The sequence below is a fragment of the Periplaneta americana genome, chromosome 3 (assembly GCF_040183065.1).
Source record: "Periplaneta americana isolate PAMFEO1 chromosome 3, P.americana_PAMFEO1_priV1, whole genome shotgun sequence".
Taxonomy (NCBI): Eukaryota; Metazoa; Arthropoda; class Insecta; order Blattodea; family Blattidae; genus Periplaneta; species Periplaneta americana.
The window spans coordinates 28,055,484-28,075,912 of NC_091119.1; the positions used below are offsets into that span (position 1 = coordinate 28,055,484).

Here is a 20,429-nt window from a genome sequence, read left to right on the forward strand (position 1 = left end):
TACAAGAGCGGTATTTTGAAGTTTTCATGTTCGAGGAAAAGTTTGAAAAAGCGAAACGTAGTAGAGCTTTTTTAATTTCCGAGAATTGAAAGAAAACATACCGCTCGTGTATCATACATTATTTTGTGCGAAGATCGTTTATTCATACCTGAAAGAGGAATTTCTAATTAGTTGCAATGAAATCTCCATCTTGGTTTCTGTTCAATGACGGCAAATTTACAAAACAAAAATATTTATCTTCAACATTGTTGCTTTAAAATGTTTTCTGTGTTTACTATATTCCAGCAGGCCGTGATATACGTCTGTCTTTTTTTCCCCCAGTGTATAAATGCGATCTTAAAACAAACGGTAAGATTATGTAATGATTTATTTTTCATTTTAATATTTTAACAATATTATTTATATAACATATTGCAGTAATAACATCGGCATCTGGAATCTTGTTGATTTTTTCACGGCTTCCTTAATGTTACTTGCATCACGAATACAGTAACTTTAGTGGAGTTGTAGAGTTTACTTAATTTTTGCGAATATTTAAAAACAATAATTAACAATGCAATTTAGGTGAAATTACAGTGGTAACTTTCCAATTTATAATTATTACTATATTGAACGTCTCTAAAAATAATATGTTAAAAGCCTAAAGCAGTCACTTAAGCGGTAAGAAGAGGGAAATTGTTATGTGTGTTAGGTTGGGAATACTGAATGTGGAATTTTAGACTTACCGCGGATTGGTTTTGTGCGGAAACCAAGCAAATACGCACGATCTCGCACAAACAAGTTATGACCATTGTTTATTGTATTGGCGTTAGTTTTGTAAATAAGTTTCAAATGTACCTCTATGAAGGCGGATAAATGACACTAGAACATACTTTATTCTGAAATTCTAGCTTGCCAGCTATTAAGGGAATGAATTTCTAAGCACAACAAAACAGGAAGCTCAAAACTGTCTATACTGTAAACAAATGACGATCGCAAAACATGTTTTATAGTACCGTAAAGAGCCACCGGCGTGGCTTAGTCGGTTAAGGCGCTTGTCTGCCGATCTGAAATTGCGTTCGGGCGCGGGTTCGATCCCCGCTTGGGCTGATTACCTGGTTGGGTTTTTCCCGAGGTTTTTCCCAAACGTAAGGTGAATGCCATGTAATCTATGGCGAATCCTCGGCCTCATCTCACCATATACTATATCGCTATCATCAATCTCATCGACGCTAAATAACCTAGTAGTTGATACAGCGTCGTTAAATAATTAACTAAAAAAATAGTACCGTAAAGAATTTGCAGTTTGGAATGTTGGCAAACAAATAAACAAATAGTACAGAGGTGATAAAAACAGAAGAAAGTAGGAGATTAGAAGAAATAAAGTACTCTAATACAGGGTGCGTCAGAAAGAACGGATGGATTTCAAACTATCGATACGCAGCGAGGGGAAGGATAGAATGAGGGGGACCACGACTGTTGTGTCAGCCAGAGAATGCAGTTTCAGTTGAGAACATGGTGTTGGTCTGGTGTACAACGTGCTTTCATCGCAGAGACATTTTTCAAAATTGAAGAGTCTGTGATCGCCACTCAGGACTCATTTCGACATCGGACGTCACGCTAGGATTCCAACTCGGAATACAATTTTGCGTTGGGTGACTTCATTTCGTACCACAGGTTCAACATTAAAGAAGAAATCACCTGGACGAACGCGGAGCGGGTGTACACCTGCAAATGTGGAGACAGACAGTAGGTTGTCCGGCCACCTCAACGATCAGCCCACAAACATGCTATTGCACTGAGATTGTCCGAGGTTACGGTAAGATGTCGCGCCCTGCGAGTTCTTTCTTTGGGACCATTTGAAGGCGTAAGTAACAACATACACTGGACGAACTGAAGACGGCGATTCGTGAAGAAATCGCGGCAATCCCACCAACTATGACTGTGAAAGGGACGGCGAACTTCAGAAAACGCCTCGATGCCTGTATCGAAAGCCAAGGACATCATATGGATGATGTTGTATACCATAAATAAACTGCATATATTGGTGAATATGTTTATAACAATAAATTTTTGATTTGATGAATCCTTACAATTTTCTTGCCTTGTGAAATCCATCCGTTCTTTCTGACGCACCCTATACAATAAAATAGATATTAATTGACTGAATAAAATTCTATTTCACTAATGTTACCTTCACCAAAACGTTTGAACGGAGCCGCCATTTTCAGTCGACTATCTATGCGGGAAACAAATGACAATCGCAAAGCATGTTTTATAGTACCGTGAAGTATTTTCACTTTGAAATGTTGGCAAACAAAGAAACAAATGCTAGGGTAGTTATTGTATTGTATTGTACCCATTGTATTTATTAACATTCCATGGTATTCATACATTGCTTTACAGCTAGAATATGAAACAAGTCAAAAAACTTAATACTATTATAAAGTATTAATTTATAGTCACAGTCTAGATCAAAATATATATACAGACGAGATTTACAATATAGGTAGTCTACTACTACAACACATAGTTTTAGTATCAATTTCATGAAGTGTTACTGAATGTCATGAATTCACCTACAGAATAGAAGGCGTGAGAAATTAGGTACTTCGAGAAATTAGGTACTTCAAATACAAAAAATACAAACATATGCTAAGGAAGTGATAAAAACAAACAATACTAGAGAAGTGATAAAACAAACAATTGCTAGGAAAGTGATAAAATTGTAGCGATAAACAGCCATAATTGGTTGAAACACATCCTTTCGTAGCGTTTTACTTTTTAAATTCATTTTAGTTGGTTATTTAACGACGCTGTATCAACTACTAAGTTATTTAGCGTCGATGAGATTGGTGATAGCGAGATGATATTTGGCGAGATGAGGCCGAGAATTCGTCATAGATTACCTTGCATTCACATTAGGGCTGGGGAAAACCTCGGAAAAAACCCAACCAATTAATCAGCCCAAGCGGGGAACGAACCCGCGCCCGAACGCAACTTCAGACCGGCAGGCAAGCGCCTTAACCGACTGAGCCACGCCGGTGGCTACCGTTTTACTCGTCATAAGTAGTATAACCTGGTAAAAGTGTAATAGTCATTGAAAAGTCCCAGGCCTGACCAGGTATCGAACCTGGCGGTCTGCGTGACAGGCTAAAGGCCTGACCACTCAGCTACCGCAAGACTGAGCGTCTCTCTTACAGCCACTAAGATAACTTGCGGGCGCAATACTAACCTTGCAGATTGAAAATTCCTTTCCCCCACAAGGGATCTGATTCTTCTGTGATAATAGCCCGATGATCTGTGAAGTAGTCGAAGTCTTTCACAGTGACGGTTTTGATGAGGTCAGGATCTCTAAGCATCACTGTAGGATTCATAAATTCGAATATTCCTCCATATGTGTGTCCCTTCAACTGGTTGTACTGTTGCAAAACACAGTCTGGGAAAGACAGTTTCCTGAACATTACGGATCCCATTGTACCGACGAATGGAGCTGGTTTAACGAATGCCAGTTTTCTTTTCTCAAAATAATTGAAGTTTCGAGTACCATACCAATATAATACAGATATTAGTCCAAGTACAATAAGAATCATCGTCGAATAGAGCCATAACACTTCCGTGATACCCATTTCTTCTTTTCTGAAAGAAAATAAATAAATAAAAAGTGTAACTACAAGGATGAAATGCATTGGAGGTATTTAAAAATGTATGATCAGTGAAAATTAGACGGAAAATATTTTATGTTAGTCTAACTTGAACGTCTTGCTTCTTCAGCTAGTTTTTCTAAAAAAAAAAAAAAAAAAAAAAAAAAACAGTACAACTTTTGTACCTTAAAAATATAGGAAAATTAGAATTAGAGAGATTAGGGATTCTGTTAAATTCGAATATACATATTATCAATTTTTCTTATAACGTTTTGTTTTCTTGTGTAATACTTTTTGTTAGTCTTTATTGTCATTTCATTATCTGGATTCTAATGACAAAAAACCTGTGTTATTACTCTAAACCAATGGTCGTCAGCACTTGTTGAAATGGGTAGAGTGCATAGAGGGTAAGAAACTATGCTCTGTCGTGCACAAGAGATAGAGAGACAGCATACCCGCCAGCAGTGACGATTGCACGCTAGGGCTGTGTCTTGTCCGCGGGTAAGGGACGCTAGCCCGAGAGTGCAGTGTTCTGATGATCGCTGCTCTAAACCAATCGAATCAAAGTGTTTCTTACTCATTTTCTTGCAAACAAAACCACTTCATTCTGCAATGAATGGCAGTGAAAGGTTTCATTACTGAACAAATGATCGAAACTGCACATATTGTCGCATATGCTACAGCTGATAGATGCCAGAATGTCACACTTGAAACATTTGTACTATTAATTAAGTGTAATAAGTCCTTACACAAGTATTCCGCAATAGTGCTGTATCTTGGAGAACATGAATACTTCAAAATTTCCGAAATTATCATGCACTAGTTTTCAGAAATCACGAGGTGTATTTTACGAATTTATCTAGCCACCAAAATCGCCTCCAATTCAAGATCTAATGCACCGTGCGTAATAAACAAACTGAAAGATCAAGTAGATGCACACCAAGAATCTTCTTGCCCGTTATGCTAGAACCAACTGAGGAGGGATCTGTATATTTCTTTCGGTATTCAGAAGTCCTGCTCTCTGCACGTTCTTGTTTTTAAAAGAAGAAAAAGTAAAAGTAGCCGGCAATCAAACCCAGAACTTCTACTCGAAAGTCGCGTCACTAACCGGGTGAGCTATGCAAACAACGGCATAATGGTAAAGTATCGCAGTTGCCCTTTAGAAGCAACGTCCGCATATTTTCAAGGTTGTTCCTTATTCTTGTTTTCATGAGATTAGGAATGAGCTATGTTCCATTAAAATGTGTAAAGTGTGTAATGAAAGGTTCCTCTTGTAAGTGTTTTCTCATTAGGAATAATAATCAAAAATTTTTAAGACATTAATTTCATAAAAAAAAACAAAACCAGTACTTATAGATAATTAATTACACAAGTTTGTAGTAATTTTGCAAATTTCTTGATTCGAATGATACATTTCCCATCGTGATAGGTGCTGTAGTTTTCTAAAAATATTTCGTAAGGAACGAAATTATACATATAGATATAAGTATGGTTAGATAATTTAAATCAGTCTCATTTGGTAGAGAAATTTAAAAGCTAGGTAACGTATGTAATAAAAATATTGTATATATAACAAACAATTTGCAACATTTGTCTAATTCTTATCTCTTGCGTATACTACGTGAAGTCTAACATCTCTATATAAACGCGAATTATACATATACTAAAAGGATCGGGGCTGTGTGATCTGGCATTAGTAGGGATCTGTACGCGTTTACCGTATAAAGGCTGGTTCACAATAAACCGGGAACGGAAACGACGTTTCCGTGTCGTTTCCGTTCCCGGTATGTGAACCAGCCTTTCCCGCACTATAATCCACGTGTACAATATAAATATGAAGACCTCCCTCAAAGAGCTTTGTATATCATATGCAAAAGCCGTTGATGTAGAACGTTGTTTGAGGGAATTCCTCACATAATAATGAAGAAGATAAGAAGACGACGAACGGTCCTGCAGATTCCTACGAACCCAGATCAGCCCGATCACTTTTTTCTTCGTTGCTTCGTTTATGATGAAAGACTACCCGAACGATGGGTAAAACGTAACTGGTTGATGATGGAAATTTGAAAATAAAATTTTCAAAATGTGTACGTCTGGCCATGAAACGAGCAGGCCGGGGTTCAAATCCTGGTTGGGAGACAAATTACCTGGTTTTTTCCCGAGTTTTCCCCTCGATCATTTGAAGTAGAATTGCTGGGTAACTTTCGACGTTGGACCTCGGACTTACTTCGCCATCATTAATTATTGACATACGAGAATCATCATCCATATCATACTCCTTGTTAAGTTCACGGTGCGGCGTGCTGTACTTGCATAAGAGCGCGACCGTTCGGTTATCCAATCAATTACAGAATAGGAGTGGTGTAAGGTCTCGACGGAAGGAATGCGAACCAAACATTGCGATAAGGAAGAGCGGGCGAGAGGAATGGTCACCAGAAAACTTTAATGATTTTCAAGAGTACAGTCGGAAGAGAAATGACATCGATAGAATCAGTCTTGCGTTGTGATAGTTACATTACGACTTTAGTTTGTTCCATTACATGAGTATGCGTGTCTTGTATCGCACGGTATTATTATTTCATTCGTAAACACATGTTGCGCGTGTAATTAGCTTCGAATTTTTCTCTTGCTACGTTATTTATTTCCACAGCGATGTCCTCATTTGTTCATCTTCTTGGAAGGCACAGTACTTTCATCGGCTCGCTCCTCTCCTCCCTCGGCGTGTTTTGACACACGTCAAAATAGACAGTTTCGGTAATCGTTTCTTGCGCGAGCTATAAGCACAATAAGTCTCAGGCTGCAGTGCAAGCCTTCGGGTCCCTCCTTCCTCCCCTCTCCCGAGAGAGAAAAAAGTTGTTAATATTGTAATGTCAATACTACCTGATACTGACAACATTAATAGTAATAAGTATACCTAGGTTGGAAGTTCGTAACAGTAAATTTCAATTGAGTACAGCGAGGAGTAGGGAAAGATGTCACCCGCGCCTCACCCTGCTCCCGCTCGCTGCAGACGATACGCAGTTCACATAAACATCGCATAGTATCATTCTGTGGAGCTGTGTACAGTCGTGAATAGTTTCAAGAATATTATGAATTTATATTAATATTTCAGGTTCTGAACAAAGTAAGATATTCTATTATTATTGCATTATTTACGTAATGTTAATATTATGCATGATTCCAAAAAAGTAAATTCATCTATTATTAAATAGTACATTATGCAAAGAGGAGTGTGTGAGACTTTTATTTTTCCCTGGATTATTCTTCGTTAAAGGTTGACGTCCCTCTTCCTGCTACATATTCGGGTCCGTTATAGTCATAGTTCAGCATCGGAAGAAATTAACAATTTTCTTGAAAACAATATATGGGTTTAATATTATGAGCCATATTAAAATCACAAAATAGTTGTTCACCTGATGATAAGAAATGCACTAGCATATTTGCGAATTGCTCCAGTAACGTCTTGTGATGTTGAACGAATATTTTTAAGGGGAGGCAGAGGTGAAATTTTGAACAAAACTGAAGAAAATTTGGTTTCTCGATTTTTATTATCTTCATACACTGTATTTTCATATTCCGATGCTAGTTTTTTATTTTGTTCCCTTGAAAGTATGAAATTAAAACCAAGATAAGTGTATTACTATATTATTCCCATAATAAATTAATACTTAGCATTATTTTGAGTAAATAAATAAAAAGAAATATTGAAAATTTCTTACAATATGGTGCATGAAGCATTTTATATCAAACGATATAATGTTTTATAAAATTATTAATATTTACAGAACTATTGTACTTAGAATGTTGAAACTTGGTATCTCCATTACTAATAACATATTTCAATTTCAAACAAATCGGATAAATTTTATGGACTTTGAAATATTCACCTCTGCCTCCTCTTAAAGTACAAATATTGTTTTTTTGTTCTGAACATTAAAAGAGTATTATCTTTTGATAAAATGAAAATGTCCATTGTTATTTGTTATAATGACGCTAGAATCATAATTCTATATTTAATAGCGTAAATGTTTGGGTAAATTACTTTAGATTGAGAGTTACGAAGTTTATAATTACAAATTGTTTATATATATAATATATGTATATATAATTCGTTTGCTATTTTCTTGTTCTAAGGCAGTGGACGGTCTACGAAGTTGAGAACAGTGTTTCTAAATGTTGATAATAATAGTATAGCCAGGTATCATATCATATCATATCATATCATATCATATCATATCATATCATATCATATCATATCATATATAATTATATCAAATCATATATCACATCGAATCATATCATATCATATCATCATATATATCACATCCTATCAAATATAATTATATCATATATCACATGGTATCATATCATATATCATATCATATCATATCATATCATATCATATCATATCATATCATATCATATCATATCATATATCATATCATATCATATCACATCACATTATGTCATATCATATCATATCACATAATCACATCACATCCTATCATATATAATTATATCATATCATATATCACATCGTATCATATCATATCATTTCATATCATATCACATCACATTATGTCGTATCATATCATATCATATCACATAATCACATCACATCACATCCTATCATATATAATTATATCATATCATATCATATCATATCATATCATATCATATCATATCATATCATATCATATCATATCATATCATATCATATCATATCATATCATATCATATCATATCATATCATATCATATCATATCATATCATATCATATCATATCATATCATATCATATCGTATATCTTTCCTGGGGTAGCTCAGTCTCAGTCGAAAGAGCATTCGTGCGCTAAGCGAAGTTCCCGAGTACGAAACCCGGCCACGGAATAATTTTTCCTTGAAATTATTCAAACCTGCTTTACAGAGAAATATGCTAAAATATGCCTTAATTCACGTTGAGGTATTCGGCTTGCTCATAGGTGCTCGAAGGACTATACCAGCTTTTTTCGAAGAATTTCGACGGAAATTTGCTCTGCCAACAACTCTGAGGGATGACATTGTGCTAATTGTGTTAAAAAAATCCTGCCAAATCCTAATTAATCACATGGTGCCACATTAATAGCAATTGTAATTTTTCACGCCCTTTTCTTTGTTTCACTTCTTTAAAATTTAATATCTATGTTTTAAATATGTATAATAAATTTTTTTGAATATATACTGAGTTCGTAAGGGCTACCCTCAATGGGGGGCAGTTTAATATTATTATTATTAGTACCTGAAAGCCAGATTTGCATAATATATTCGTTACTGGAGGTACGTTAACAGAAAGCCACAATTTAAGTCACACATAATTGTGTGCACTCAGAGTTCGGTTCTGGCGTATTGTCAGCCATTTGAGTTACGTGGATATAAAGGAAAAATTGTGACGGTGTTGTATATGGTTCCTGGGGTAGTTCAATCGGAAGAGCATTCGTGCACTAAGTTAAGAGTCCCGGAATCGACACCCTGCCCCTGAATAATTTTTCTTGAAATTATTCAAACCTGTTTTACAGGGATCTACTACCTGGAAGCCAGATTTGCATAATACAGTGCTTTTATTTTCTACTTTTACTTTATAATTAACTTTAGAGACCTGTATTACGGACTGAAGGCCCATTCACAATGATAATTAAACATAACCGTAACATAAACACAGAAGTTTGCGTCCAAGCTACCAAATGGGATCATTCACAATGATTCACATAAGCATTGACATAAACATTACCGTAAGACGTTAACATGAAAGTTTACAAACCCCAAACTTTCATACCTATGCTTACCTGATTCACAATCGTGGAGCGCTGAACTATACGACAGAATATGACGAAATGGCGTGGTTGTTATGTTTCCATGGTTACCAAGTATCTTTGCTGTTATGTTTATGTTCCCATCGTGAATGCTCTTGATTTTACCGTAACGTTTACATTTTTAAGTTAACGCTTACGTTATGTTTAATTTTAATTGTGAATGAGACTTAACAAGTAAACCTTCACCCGAGGTAAAAACCAATGGAAATGAATAATTTTCAAATTTTGCAACTCGACTGCAATTAACAAGTGCGATACACAGGGCAGATCACGAGGCTTTGAACTGTAAGAAAACATATCTTTAACTAGTGATTAATGCATAACATGGGAAACGATGATATGGTCATGATGTTACTTAATGCATCGTATTTCCAGAATCTGTGTTTTTTTTTTATCCAGGAATATATGTCGCACAACAGTGATACCTAGTGAAAAAATGTTGGAAACACAAATTGTCAGTACACCACCCGGTCTTTATAGGCTGAATTTGCACAGGTCATATAGGCCTATATAATTCTTGCACATTGCGGATACAGTACTGCAGTACTCGGTAGTGTTTTGTAAACGTTGTCCACTCTTGGATGCCAATCTAGCTAACACCCAACCATAACGATGCGATGTCGGTTCATTTTGAACTAAATATCGCTGAGTTACGAGCGGATGCTGACGATGACCGAGGCCGGAGGACAATGATAATGTCAAATACGATAATTAAATTAACCTTCAACTGGTGTCGTGGAGTCGGTGTGACCCCTCAATTATCCCAGAGCCCTTTTTTGCACATTGCAAATCAAGCCACATGTTCGGGCTGTTATATACATGTGAACCAGTGTCGGAATATCTGTTTTGTGAAACGAAATTATGTGTTCGTTATATTTGTTATTTATAACAAACGGTACAATCAATGACTCTCTGATCAGAATTAATGAAGATGTATTATAGCATCTGTAGCTCAATGGGCGCAAAATTTGGAATCAGACTAAATCCAGACAAATCACAAGCCATAATAATAGGCCACCAACGAACATTAAACAAAATAGATCTAGCCACTGTATCAAACACAAAAATAAATAATACTACAATTACATATAGTAAGACAGTAAAAAAACTTAGAAGTATATTTAGATTCAAATTTAAATTTTCAAATTCAAGTGACCTACATATGCACTAAAACTTTTTGTATAATTCATTCCCTCAGACACTTAACCAACATTTTACCTATCAGCCGTAAAAAGAACCTGATCCAAACTTTAGTGATGCCCCACTTCGATTATTGCGATTCTCTATTCACGAATCTAAATACTGATCTTGCCCACAGGCTACAGCGTGTTCACAATATCTGCGTTCGTTTCGTTTGTAACATTAGGAAATTCGATCATGTAACACCGTCGCTATAATTGTTATCTTGAAATCCACTTAAAGAAAGAAGGTTCTTCAACTCTCTCTTATTACTATTTAAAATTATCCACACCCTCTTACCTAGCATCTCGTTTTGTTTACCTTTCACTACCTCGAACCCGGAACATGTATTTTCTCTCTATTCCTCTGTACAGAACATCCTCCTACTCATCATCTTTCAGCATAACAATTCTAGTCTCTGGAATTCTCTCCCTGACCATGTCAGAAACTGTCGGACAATATCAAAATTCAAATTTAAATTAAAGAATCACATTCTATGGATACTTCATGGAATTGCTTGTTGAACACCTGTCAGGTTGCGCAACTAAATATTGTAATTATGCTGTTGTAAAATTGACACTTAATATGTAATGTATTTGTTGTTATTATTATTATCATTATTATTATTATTATTATTATTATTATTATTATTATTATTATCAGTTATCACTACCATCATTGCTATCTCTGTTTTTCTTTCTTTTTTTTTCTTGTATTAGCTCGATGAGAGCTCTATAGTGTTGTTTTGATCCTGTTGACCCTCTATAGCAGACGTCTCAATACGGCCTTCTCAGAGCACTTCCTCCTCTTTCTCTTTTTAAATGTAAGAGTGGAACAAGATGTAGGACCAGTTCGTGTATCTCCGGATGACGTCATTGACGTCATTGACGTTTGAATAGACATCTGCAACCGCTATGATGTAACAGTCAGTCTTTGTGTCCATCTCCGAGGAAAGAATGTTCTTATTATCGCAAATGTATGAAGAAATAAAAACTTTCATAGGGAAAGCGAAATTGTGGGAGACGCAAGTTTCAGTGGGTAACTGTTACCACTTTATTAATCTAAAATCGTTACCTGATTTGAATCAAGACCAGTGTAACAAATATAAAGATGTACTGGACTTGAGAAAAGAATTTGAGACGAGATTTAAAATTTGAATAGTTCTAATTTAAAATAATTGCTTGTGAATTTCTAAGATGTTTAGGTTATTTTTAATTATTGAAAACATTACGAAATATATTATTTAACTATTATTGTAATTAACAGGGAACGGATTTATATGGACTAAAAATATATGAAATATGTAAATATATATGTAGTTATTTTTACCAAAATATGGAATTAAATATGGATTTTTACCAAAATATGGAATTAAATATGGACTTAAAATTATAAAAAAATGACTATGTACGTTAAATATTGGTACATTTTAATCAAACTAAACAAAAAATATAATGGACGTACCTTATCTTCCAATGTAGTTTCAACAAAACACAATTTTTATTGTCTGCTACCATAACAATAGGTTACAAACATTTCTTTCAAGTGCTGAAAAGTGAATCTTCTTCTATTGTCTCTGAGGATAGATTTATACTGACTAAAAGAGCGTTCGACGTCACAAGAAGTAACTGGTACATAATTCAATTTCACAATGTCTGCTGGGGATAAGTCCAAGTTAATCTTCACTGTTGATTCACCACTCATCACAGCAACAACCTTTTGTAGTTCTTCATATCCAGGGTTTTTTGAAAGTACAGTGTCCACCTTAGCTCTTACTGCATCTGCAACTTTACCTCTACCACGATTCAGTTGTTCCACAGTACTATTTATAATTTCAAAACTTTCAGATAGTGAAAGGTGCCTATTTTGGAGACTTTTGAGCGTTTTTATGATGCATGAAAATGTATGCTGAATGTGAGCTAAGTCATTCTTCACACTTATGTCACAGGTAACTGTTTTCGCAGTATCAATTGAGACTGCATCTTCAGAGTCCAATGCAAGGAGAACATTGTTAATAGAGTCTATATGTTCGGCATAATATTCAACTGCTTCTAGCCATGTACCCCATCTAGTTAAAATTGGCTTTGGTGGCAATGGAATTTCAGGGTACATTTCTTTCAACACGTTAACTCTACTGGGAGCTTTGAGAAATACTTTTTTCACTGATGAAATCAACAAATCTACTTTAGGGAAATTGTCTCTGACCACTTCTGCCACACGATGAAATGCATGCGCCACACAAGTAAAATGAGTCAATTTAGGATATACAACAGATAATGCTTGTCCAGCTTTGACCATATAAGGGGCAGCATCGCTAATAAAGAATAACACATTATCGTACATAATACCCTTTGGCCACAGGATACCCATAGCTTCGTTGAACAGTTTAACTATAGTTTTGTTATTGCACTTTTCTAGAACATCACAATGTAAAAGAATTCGTTCATAATATTGTTCACTTAACAAACCGATAACTACATTACCAACAAGTCTACCTTCTTTGTCGGGAGTCTCATCAATGGAAACCCAAATTGAACTATCTTTAATTTCATCTCTTATCTTCTGTATTGTCTCATCGTAGATGGATGGAGCATACGTCTTCCTAAGTGTTGACTCATCCGGGATTGTATGTTGAGTATATTTTTCAAGGAATTCCCTGAAGACCTTATTCTTTAGTTTGTAGAGAGGAATATCAGCAGAGATGAGAGAACGGCACAGGTCGATGTTAAACTCAGATCTTACATTCGATGTTGTTGGTTGTGTTAAAAACAATTGTCTCTGCTTGGAATTTAGTTGTTTGTTGGCCTGATGTTTACTAGTTGTAATGTGTTGTTGCACCAGGAACTTTTGTGTAGATGATACTGCACACTGACACAAATTACAAAATAATATTTTATTGTCAGTTGATAAACCATCTTCTTTAAATTCTGAAATGTAACTTGTTAGTTTTGATTTTAAATTGACTGAATGACGTACTTTTGGCATATTTACCGTCTTTATAGTATGATTTACAAAACTGAACCTATGTGTACTCTGACTGGCATTTAACTGTTGAGCTGCACAACTGAAGTCTGTTAAAAATTTTAAATTAAATTAATACAGTTTTGTAACTTACTTTCCCATTGTTGATAGGACTGCTAATTTTCAAATAACTCTGATGTTAAAGGGATTACTGAACATGTGTTTAAATCTCTATTGTTGAAATGTATTTTTAAAAGTTAATGGAATTTTGTTTTGTTTTATTGTTAAACCTAATATAATATGGACTGTTTTATATGAAATATGGAAAATATATGGAAATTAACGAAAATATGTACTAAACTCTAAAATATGGAAAAATATGGAAAATAAAAGTAGGATTTTTCAACCCTACACATTGTGAAACATAAAGATAATGCAAAATATAAATTATATTAGCTTTATAAGTAAATATGTATTTACATATAAATCCTTTCCCTTAATTACTAATTAATATATTAATATTAGCGTAACGTAAGAATACTTACTTTAATAACCAACAAGTTTAATTGTAATTTTATTATTATTATTTAATTGAATTTTATTTTATTAAATAGTCCACATCTGTGGAGTAACGGTCAGCGCGTCTGGCCGCGAAACCAGGTGGCCCGGGTTCGAATCCCGGTTGAGGCAAGTTACCTGGTTGAGGTTTTTTCCAGGTTTTTCCCTCAACCCAATACGAGCAAATGGTGGGTAACTTTCGGCGCTGGACCCCGGAGTCATTTCACCGGCATTATCACGTTCATATCATTCAGACGCTAAATAACCTAGATGTTGATACAGCGTCGTAAAATAACCCAATAAAAAATATTTTATTAAATATAGTATAAACTCAAAAAAGAGGGATACCAAAAACCTTTACTAGAAATGAAATATTGTTATTGTCAGAAGACAGGTCTGAACCTCACAAGTGATACCAACAAGGCACCACTTATGAGTCAACTAGGCCAGGAGATAATGGGGTAAGGTGGCCAGTTCCTTGTGCTTAAATAATTACGTAACATGTATGGTTCTTCATGCTTCAGATGTCTTCTTTTTACTCATTGATAGTATATAATTAGAAAATAAATGTAGCCTATTATTATTATTATTAATATTATTATTATTATTATTATTATTATTATTATTATTATTATTATTATTACTGCAAACTACTTCAGAAATTCCTTCCGAAAACAACCGTCTATTGTGACAGTACAACTCAAAAGTGCAGCTTCGTGGCATTTCTCCCACGACAGTTACAACTTAGCTCGCTCATGCGTGTGACATTAATCAGCTATCGGCTATCTTCGGGTACTGCGCTTATCTCTTCAGCTGACTATGTTATCTATACGTGCTCTCTGTAACAACTTTTATGCGTTGGCCTTCAGACGCCTGCTCTATAGGGCTTTAATTTAATTTGTACTATTTTCATCAGCGTCTGTATTACTTTTTTGTATTTGTGTGTGCTATCTGGTAGGATGGAAGAGAAGGCATTCTGACAATCCTGTCAGATTATAGTACATTATGCAACGAGCCTATAATGGTAGTAATTAAGACGGGAGAATGTTTATGAAAGGAGCGCAAGCGAGTTTCATAATTTTCATAAGAGCGTCTTAATTACCATTATAGGCAAGTTTTATACGACTTTTTATGCTCGACCATATTTCTGACTTGAAATTATTCCTAAGTATTTTTGTTATTATCTGACTGAGGAGCAGAACTGACCTTGTGAGATGTGAGCAGAAGCGAAAGTATTGATTTTTTCCGAGAAACAAATGTCGACATTGACCTTGATATAATCTAGAGAGTAAAATAAATATTAATTTTGATATAACCTTGAAATTGAATTAGACATTGAAAAACGAGATGACAAATTCAATTTATTTGAATATTATTTACAATTAACGCTAATTATTATAGTAACAGAACTGACTTTATTTCAAATATAGGTGATTTATTGTGCAATTGGTGAAATGAATTTGCGGGAATGTGCTTTGTGAAAGGCTGGAAGATGACGGTGAATTGATGTTAATTTGTGTGTTGTTTTTTCGACTGAGTTTAATATTGTATTTTAGGTTTCAATTTTATTTTGGGTCGATTCTTCAACATAACCTTCTGCGACAGTATTGGATTTCCAGCCTCCGTGGCATATCCGAGAATAATCGATACTTGCGCTTTCATATTGCTACAATGGTGTTTTCTGATTGGTGGACCACCTGAACTTTAATGAATAGGTGTATTTTAATGAGGTCCACTAATGGGCTGCTACCAGGCTTCGACAATATCAAGATAATAGATAAAGAAGAAAACTTATACAGAAGACTGGTTAAAGAAGCCTTCCACATCAAACAAAATCCCAACAACATCAACAAGGACGAGGGGTTACAACTCAGCAACTCATGGGGAAGTCTATTCCAAGATCATACTTAGGAACGAGAAGCCAGGTCTCCACATGTATGCGGCCCCCCCCTTCATCCGGACATCGGGCACGGTATCAAGATCACTCTTTCGGACCTTATGAGGGCCAGTATTTAATATGAATACTCCCCTTCACACAGACTCCAACCGGATTGGTATCAAGGTCACTCTTTCGGACCTTATGAGGGCCAGTATTTAATATGAATACTCCCCTTCACACAGACTCCAACCGGATTGGACCACGTAGGACCAAGCAGATGCCAGAAGGAGAACCTACGACCTATCACAGCAAGTACTCCCCCCATCGAGACTATTTTATATATATATATATATATATATATATATATATATATATATATATATATATTTCCTTCTCATCCTGCCTAAGATATTCCGTGATTTTCCTAAGGCGTAAGACAAATGTGGGGATGAGCCCTATAAGAAATGGGCTAGGGACCTATGCCCTTCCCCATATATATTCCCCTTTATTATAAACGACGTATGCCCTAGTTCAGAACCTATAAATCGTCTATTAAACATACGAGGTCACTCAAATAGTCGCAATTTCAAAGGACAGGGACCTATCAAATTGCAGATTTAGATTTCACGGCGATTTTTCCGACGGCCTTCACATGCTTTGTCATCGAACAACAGATGACAGCGTCTCGCCAGCCATCTCCTCCTCGCCCCGTTACGTGATCACTTGATCAAATCTCAGCCCCCCTCGCGTATGTGGTACCTAAGAGGTTACGTCCAATTTCGGCTTCCCCTTCAAAATTTTCTAGAGCTCCTTCAGTGGAGCAGCGTAACCCGGAGTGAGACAAGTGGCCAACAGGCTTGGAGCTCACATACTTAGTTTTGTACAGCCCCCAACCCCTTGCAAGGACGCGTTTTGCGTACCTTTTAAATTGTCCTCCCAATTCTCTTTCGATTTTTCGACTATTTCCTTATCCAACAACTGCTCTGAAGATGGCCACAACACAGCGGTCGAAACGTCAGCCAATAACACCAAGACAACGCGGTAGAAGCCCTGAAGCTTATCCACACACCATATACGTTATATTAATTATTATTTTTCAATATATTTAACATTTTTATTAAATGAAATTAACATGACTATAACCTACGTAGAACAACAAGACTGTATGTGAAGTTTCAAGAAGATTAAATGAATTTGAATTTTCATATGACGTCATATTAGGTGTGCTACGAACTGAGCACGTATCATGACAATAATGTACCTATGAGGAAATCTTCCATCAATGCAACAGTGCAATATACAGTTGACTTCTAACATAGTGAGTGTGTTCTTACGAGTTACTAGTTTAAATAATATTTTGTTCATAATTATAAGATATAAGTGATTTGTTGTAAAAAGAAAAATTCTACAGTCTGTTATAATATCTACAGGGCAAAAACGTAATATTTCCACAGTCTACTATATACAGTCGCGAAGCTTGAGGTGATTTTTTGCAAATCTCGCGATAAAGCGCTCCAAGCGGTTAGCAACTAGAAACAATAGACTGTCCACGGTCGACTTTGGATTTAGAGTGGACTGAGTCGTATTTCCATCGAGTGCTAGGTCGTTGCGTATTTCGCATTGATGCTTGTGGAGGGAAGATCTAATGACGAAGAATGAAGCATATCTTTATAATAATATAAAGTTTTGCTCTCTTCTTTTCGAAAACACACAATTTATGAATGAAAACAAAAATAAATTAATCTGGAATGCAGTTCCAAATTTATTTGATGTTTCAAATAAACCTGTTCTGTTATTATCTGCAGCTGAGCAATAAAAGCTTTGCAGTAATTCTACGTCTGTATCAGCAGATTTCTTGAATAATTGTACATTTTCAGACAACTTAGGCCTACTTTTTTTTTCAAAGGATATGTTTTTAATTATAGCTCTTAATTTTGTTGTTATTTTTATTTGTTACTTTACTAGAGACGTAGAAAAAGTAAGTCTGTTACAATAAAATTTATTGATCACGTTTTATTTCCAATTCTGGTGTGATTATTATTGCTTAACCTCATCCCACTTTGTTAACTACGTAAGCTTACACTACACGTAAGTTACTCCCATTAATTAATATTTCCATTATTATTGTTATTATATTATTGTTGTAAAGGGAAATGCAAATTAATATTTATTGGTTTCATAGTTCATTATCGCTATAATCTAGAATAAGTGAAGCGATTATAGTAAATTTCAGTTCGTTTTGCACAAACAAATATAATATTAACCTATTTTTTGCAGGTATCTTCGAGTTTATGGTGAAATTTAATATACTTCATTAAAATAATAAATGAAATTTATCCATTTAATATTTCAATAATGGAAGGAAGGTGTTAATTTTTCCAAAAGAACGCGACAACGAAAGTGTAACATATTTTGTCATCTGCTAGGAGAGATCTGTGATGATGAGGCGATAGTAGCGATCCTAGTGGTGGGCAACTACCCATGATTGCATTTGTACTACATATTGAGCTTCGCGACTGTATATAGTAGACTGTGATATTTCAGACTTCTTATAAAAATTACGCAGAAACAAAAAAAAAATAAGTGAAGATGAAGATGTTACAAAAGAATTTGAAAGTGAAGTGAAAGCGATAGAGTATGATGTACTCGCGCCTAATGAGAGTAAAAAGGACTTCCCTTTCGATATAGCTGAATCAGTTTCCGGCTGTTCTAAACATTTCGTGTTAAATGAATACCCGAAAAGAACATTAGGAAGCAGGAGAAAAGTTTCCAGTCTGAATGATTTAAAACTTTCTCCTGGCTGGAGAATAGTGTTTCCCAAGATGCTGCATTTTGTTTCGCGTGCCGTTTTTTTTTTTTTTCGACTGAGAGTGGTTGTTGTTCGTCTCTAACAACGAAGGGCGGAAAAAAGCTGAAAAAAAAAGCACTACCCCGACACAGAGATAAAAAACATGAAAATGTTGAATCACATAAGAAAAGTTGTGCTGCATGAGAAGAATACCGACGCATGAAAATAAGAAATCCACAAACATCAGTTGGGAACTTGATAAGCTAAGCATACGCAATTAAGGTGCGAGAAAATCGTATGTATGTTGGACAAATAATGGAAATCCTCAGGTTTAGTGCTATACAAGGTACGCTAAGAGAGGCAACAATGAAACCCAAGATAATGAAAACTGCGGAAATTTCTTAGAGTTACTACAGCTAATATCTAAAAACAATCCCATTGTGCAAAACAAACTAAAGGAAAGTCCAAAAAGTGCTAAGTATACTCATCCATTAATTCAGAATGAAATCTTAAATGTAATTGCTTGTGTTACTCTTGACGTTGTGAGCAAACAAATAAACAGCGCTATTTATTTTGCTATTTATGGTAGACGAAACTAAAGATGTAAATAAAACTGAACAGTTATCTGTCGTCGTTCGTTTTTACTGAATGACAAAATTCATGAACGCTTTTTAGGTTTTAGACCAGCTAGGCTAACTTATTGGACGCCACTTCACTTTGTATAATAATAATAATAATAATAATAATAATAATAATAATAATAATAATAATAATAATAATAATAACAATAATAAACAGATGCATATTATGTGCGTAAGTGCATGAGAGAACATTTTGGATTTTTTATGTACCACACTTTTACAGCTCGCACCCCATTTTTTCAGTTCGCATCCATTACGCACCCCCCTTGCTCTGTTTCTGGCGACGTCACTGCCAGGGATACTGCCTTGAATGAGTATTTGAAAACAAAACCATACAGTGACGCTCCTCTTCAAAATGATTCATCAGGCGATTGTCATATTGTTCTATGAAGACATCACATAAATAAATATGAGACGCCTAAAGAAACATAGGATCTATTTAAATTTCTCCTGCTTCCGCTGAACTTCGCAACTGATGAGAATAATAATACGATTATTCCCAATCAAGTACGTTAGTACCACAGGAATGAACATGTTCTCACAACTTCTCACACACGAGCATTTTAATCTAAAACCAAGATCGTAGCTGCTGTAACTGGCTACAAAGTTTAGGTACTGACGGCTACAGAGAGATGAGTATGGTCCGGTCGCGGTCACTGTTATGTGCAAGCTCGCAGTTGGATTATGCCAACCGTTGCTGACGTAATTGTATATATTACTTAAGCTACGTTGCCAACAATCTGCGTCTGCCATCTCTTGGGTCGTCCAATCACATCTCTCTTCGCAGCAGCAGACAGTCGTATCAGCTGTCCGATTGTCATTACTTCTACGTTAAGGTTAAGGCCAATTCACACAGGGATAGTTTACAGGAGTCAACTGCTTGGAGCAAGTCGACTTTCCTTCAACTTTCCCCGTGTGATATGGGGACTTGGCGGTCAAGCAGAATTTGAGT

General features: G+C 35.5%; 1 protein-coding gene across 5 annotated transcripts in view; it reads right to left on the bottom strand.

Moving 5' to 3' along the window:
* The window catches only part of LOC138695880 (cytochrome P450 9e2-like), a 34,313-nt gene extending 14,124 nt beyond the window's left edge, over window positions 1-20,189 (bottom strand). The window contains exons 1-2 of one of the 5 annotated variants that reach the window (XM_069820218.1): window positions 20,098-20,189; window positions 3,215-3,618 (exon numbers count right to left, since the gene is read on the bottom strand). In XM_069820218.1, coding sequence (XP_069676319.1) covers window positions 3,215-3,608 — 394 coding nt within the window. In that variant the 5' untranslated portion in view covers window positions 3,609-3,618; window positions 20,098-20,189. Of the gene's footprint in view, window positions 1-3,214; window positions 3,619-9,444; window positions 9,677-9,896; window positions 10,037-10,971; window positions 11,013-19,687; window positions 20,057-20,097 lie in introns of those variants that run through there. The other 4 variants (XM_069820216.1, XM_069820214.1, XM_069820215.1 and 1 more) reach the window with 4 other exon arrangements.
* Window positions 20,190-20,429: the final 240 nt, after the last annotated feature.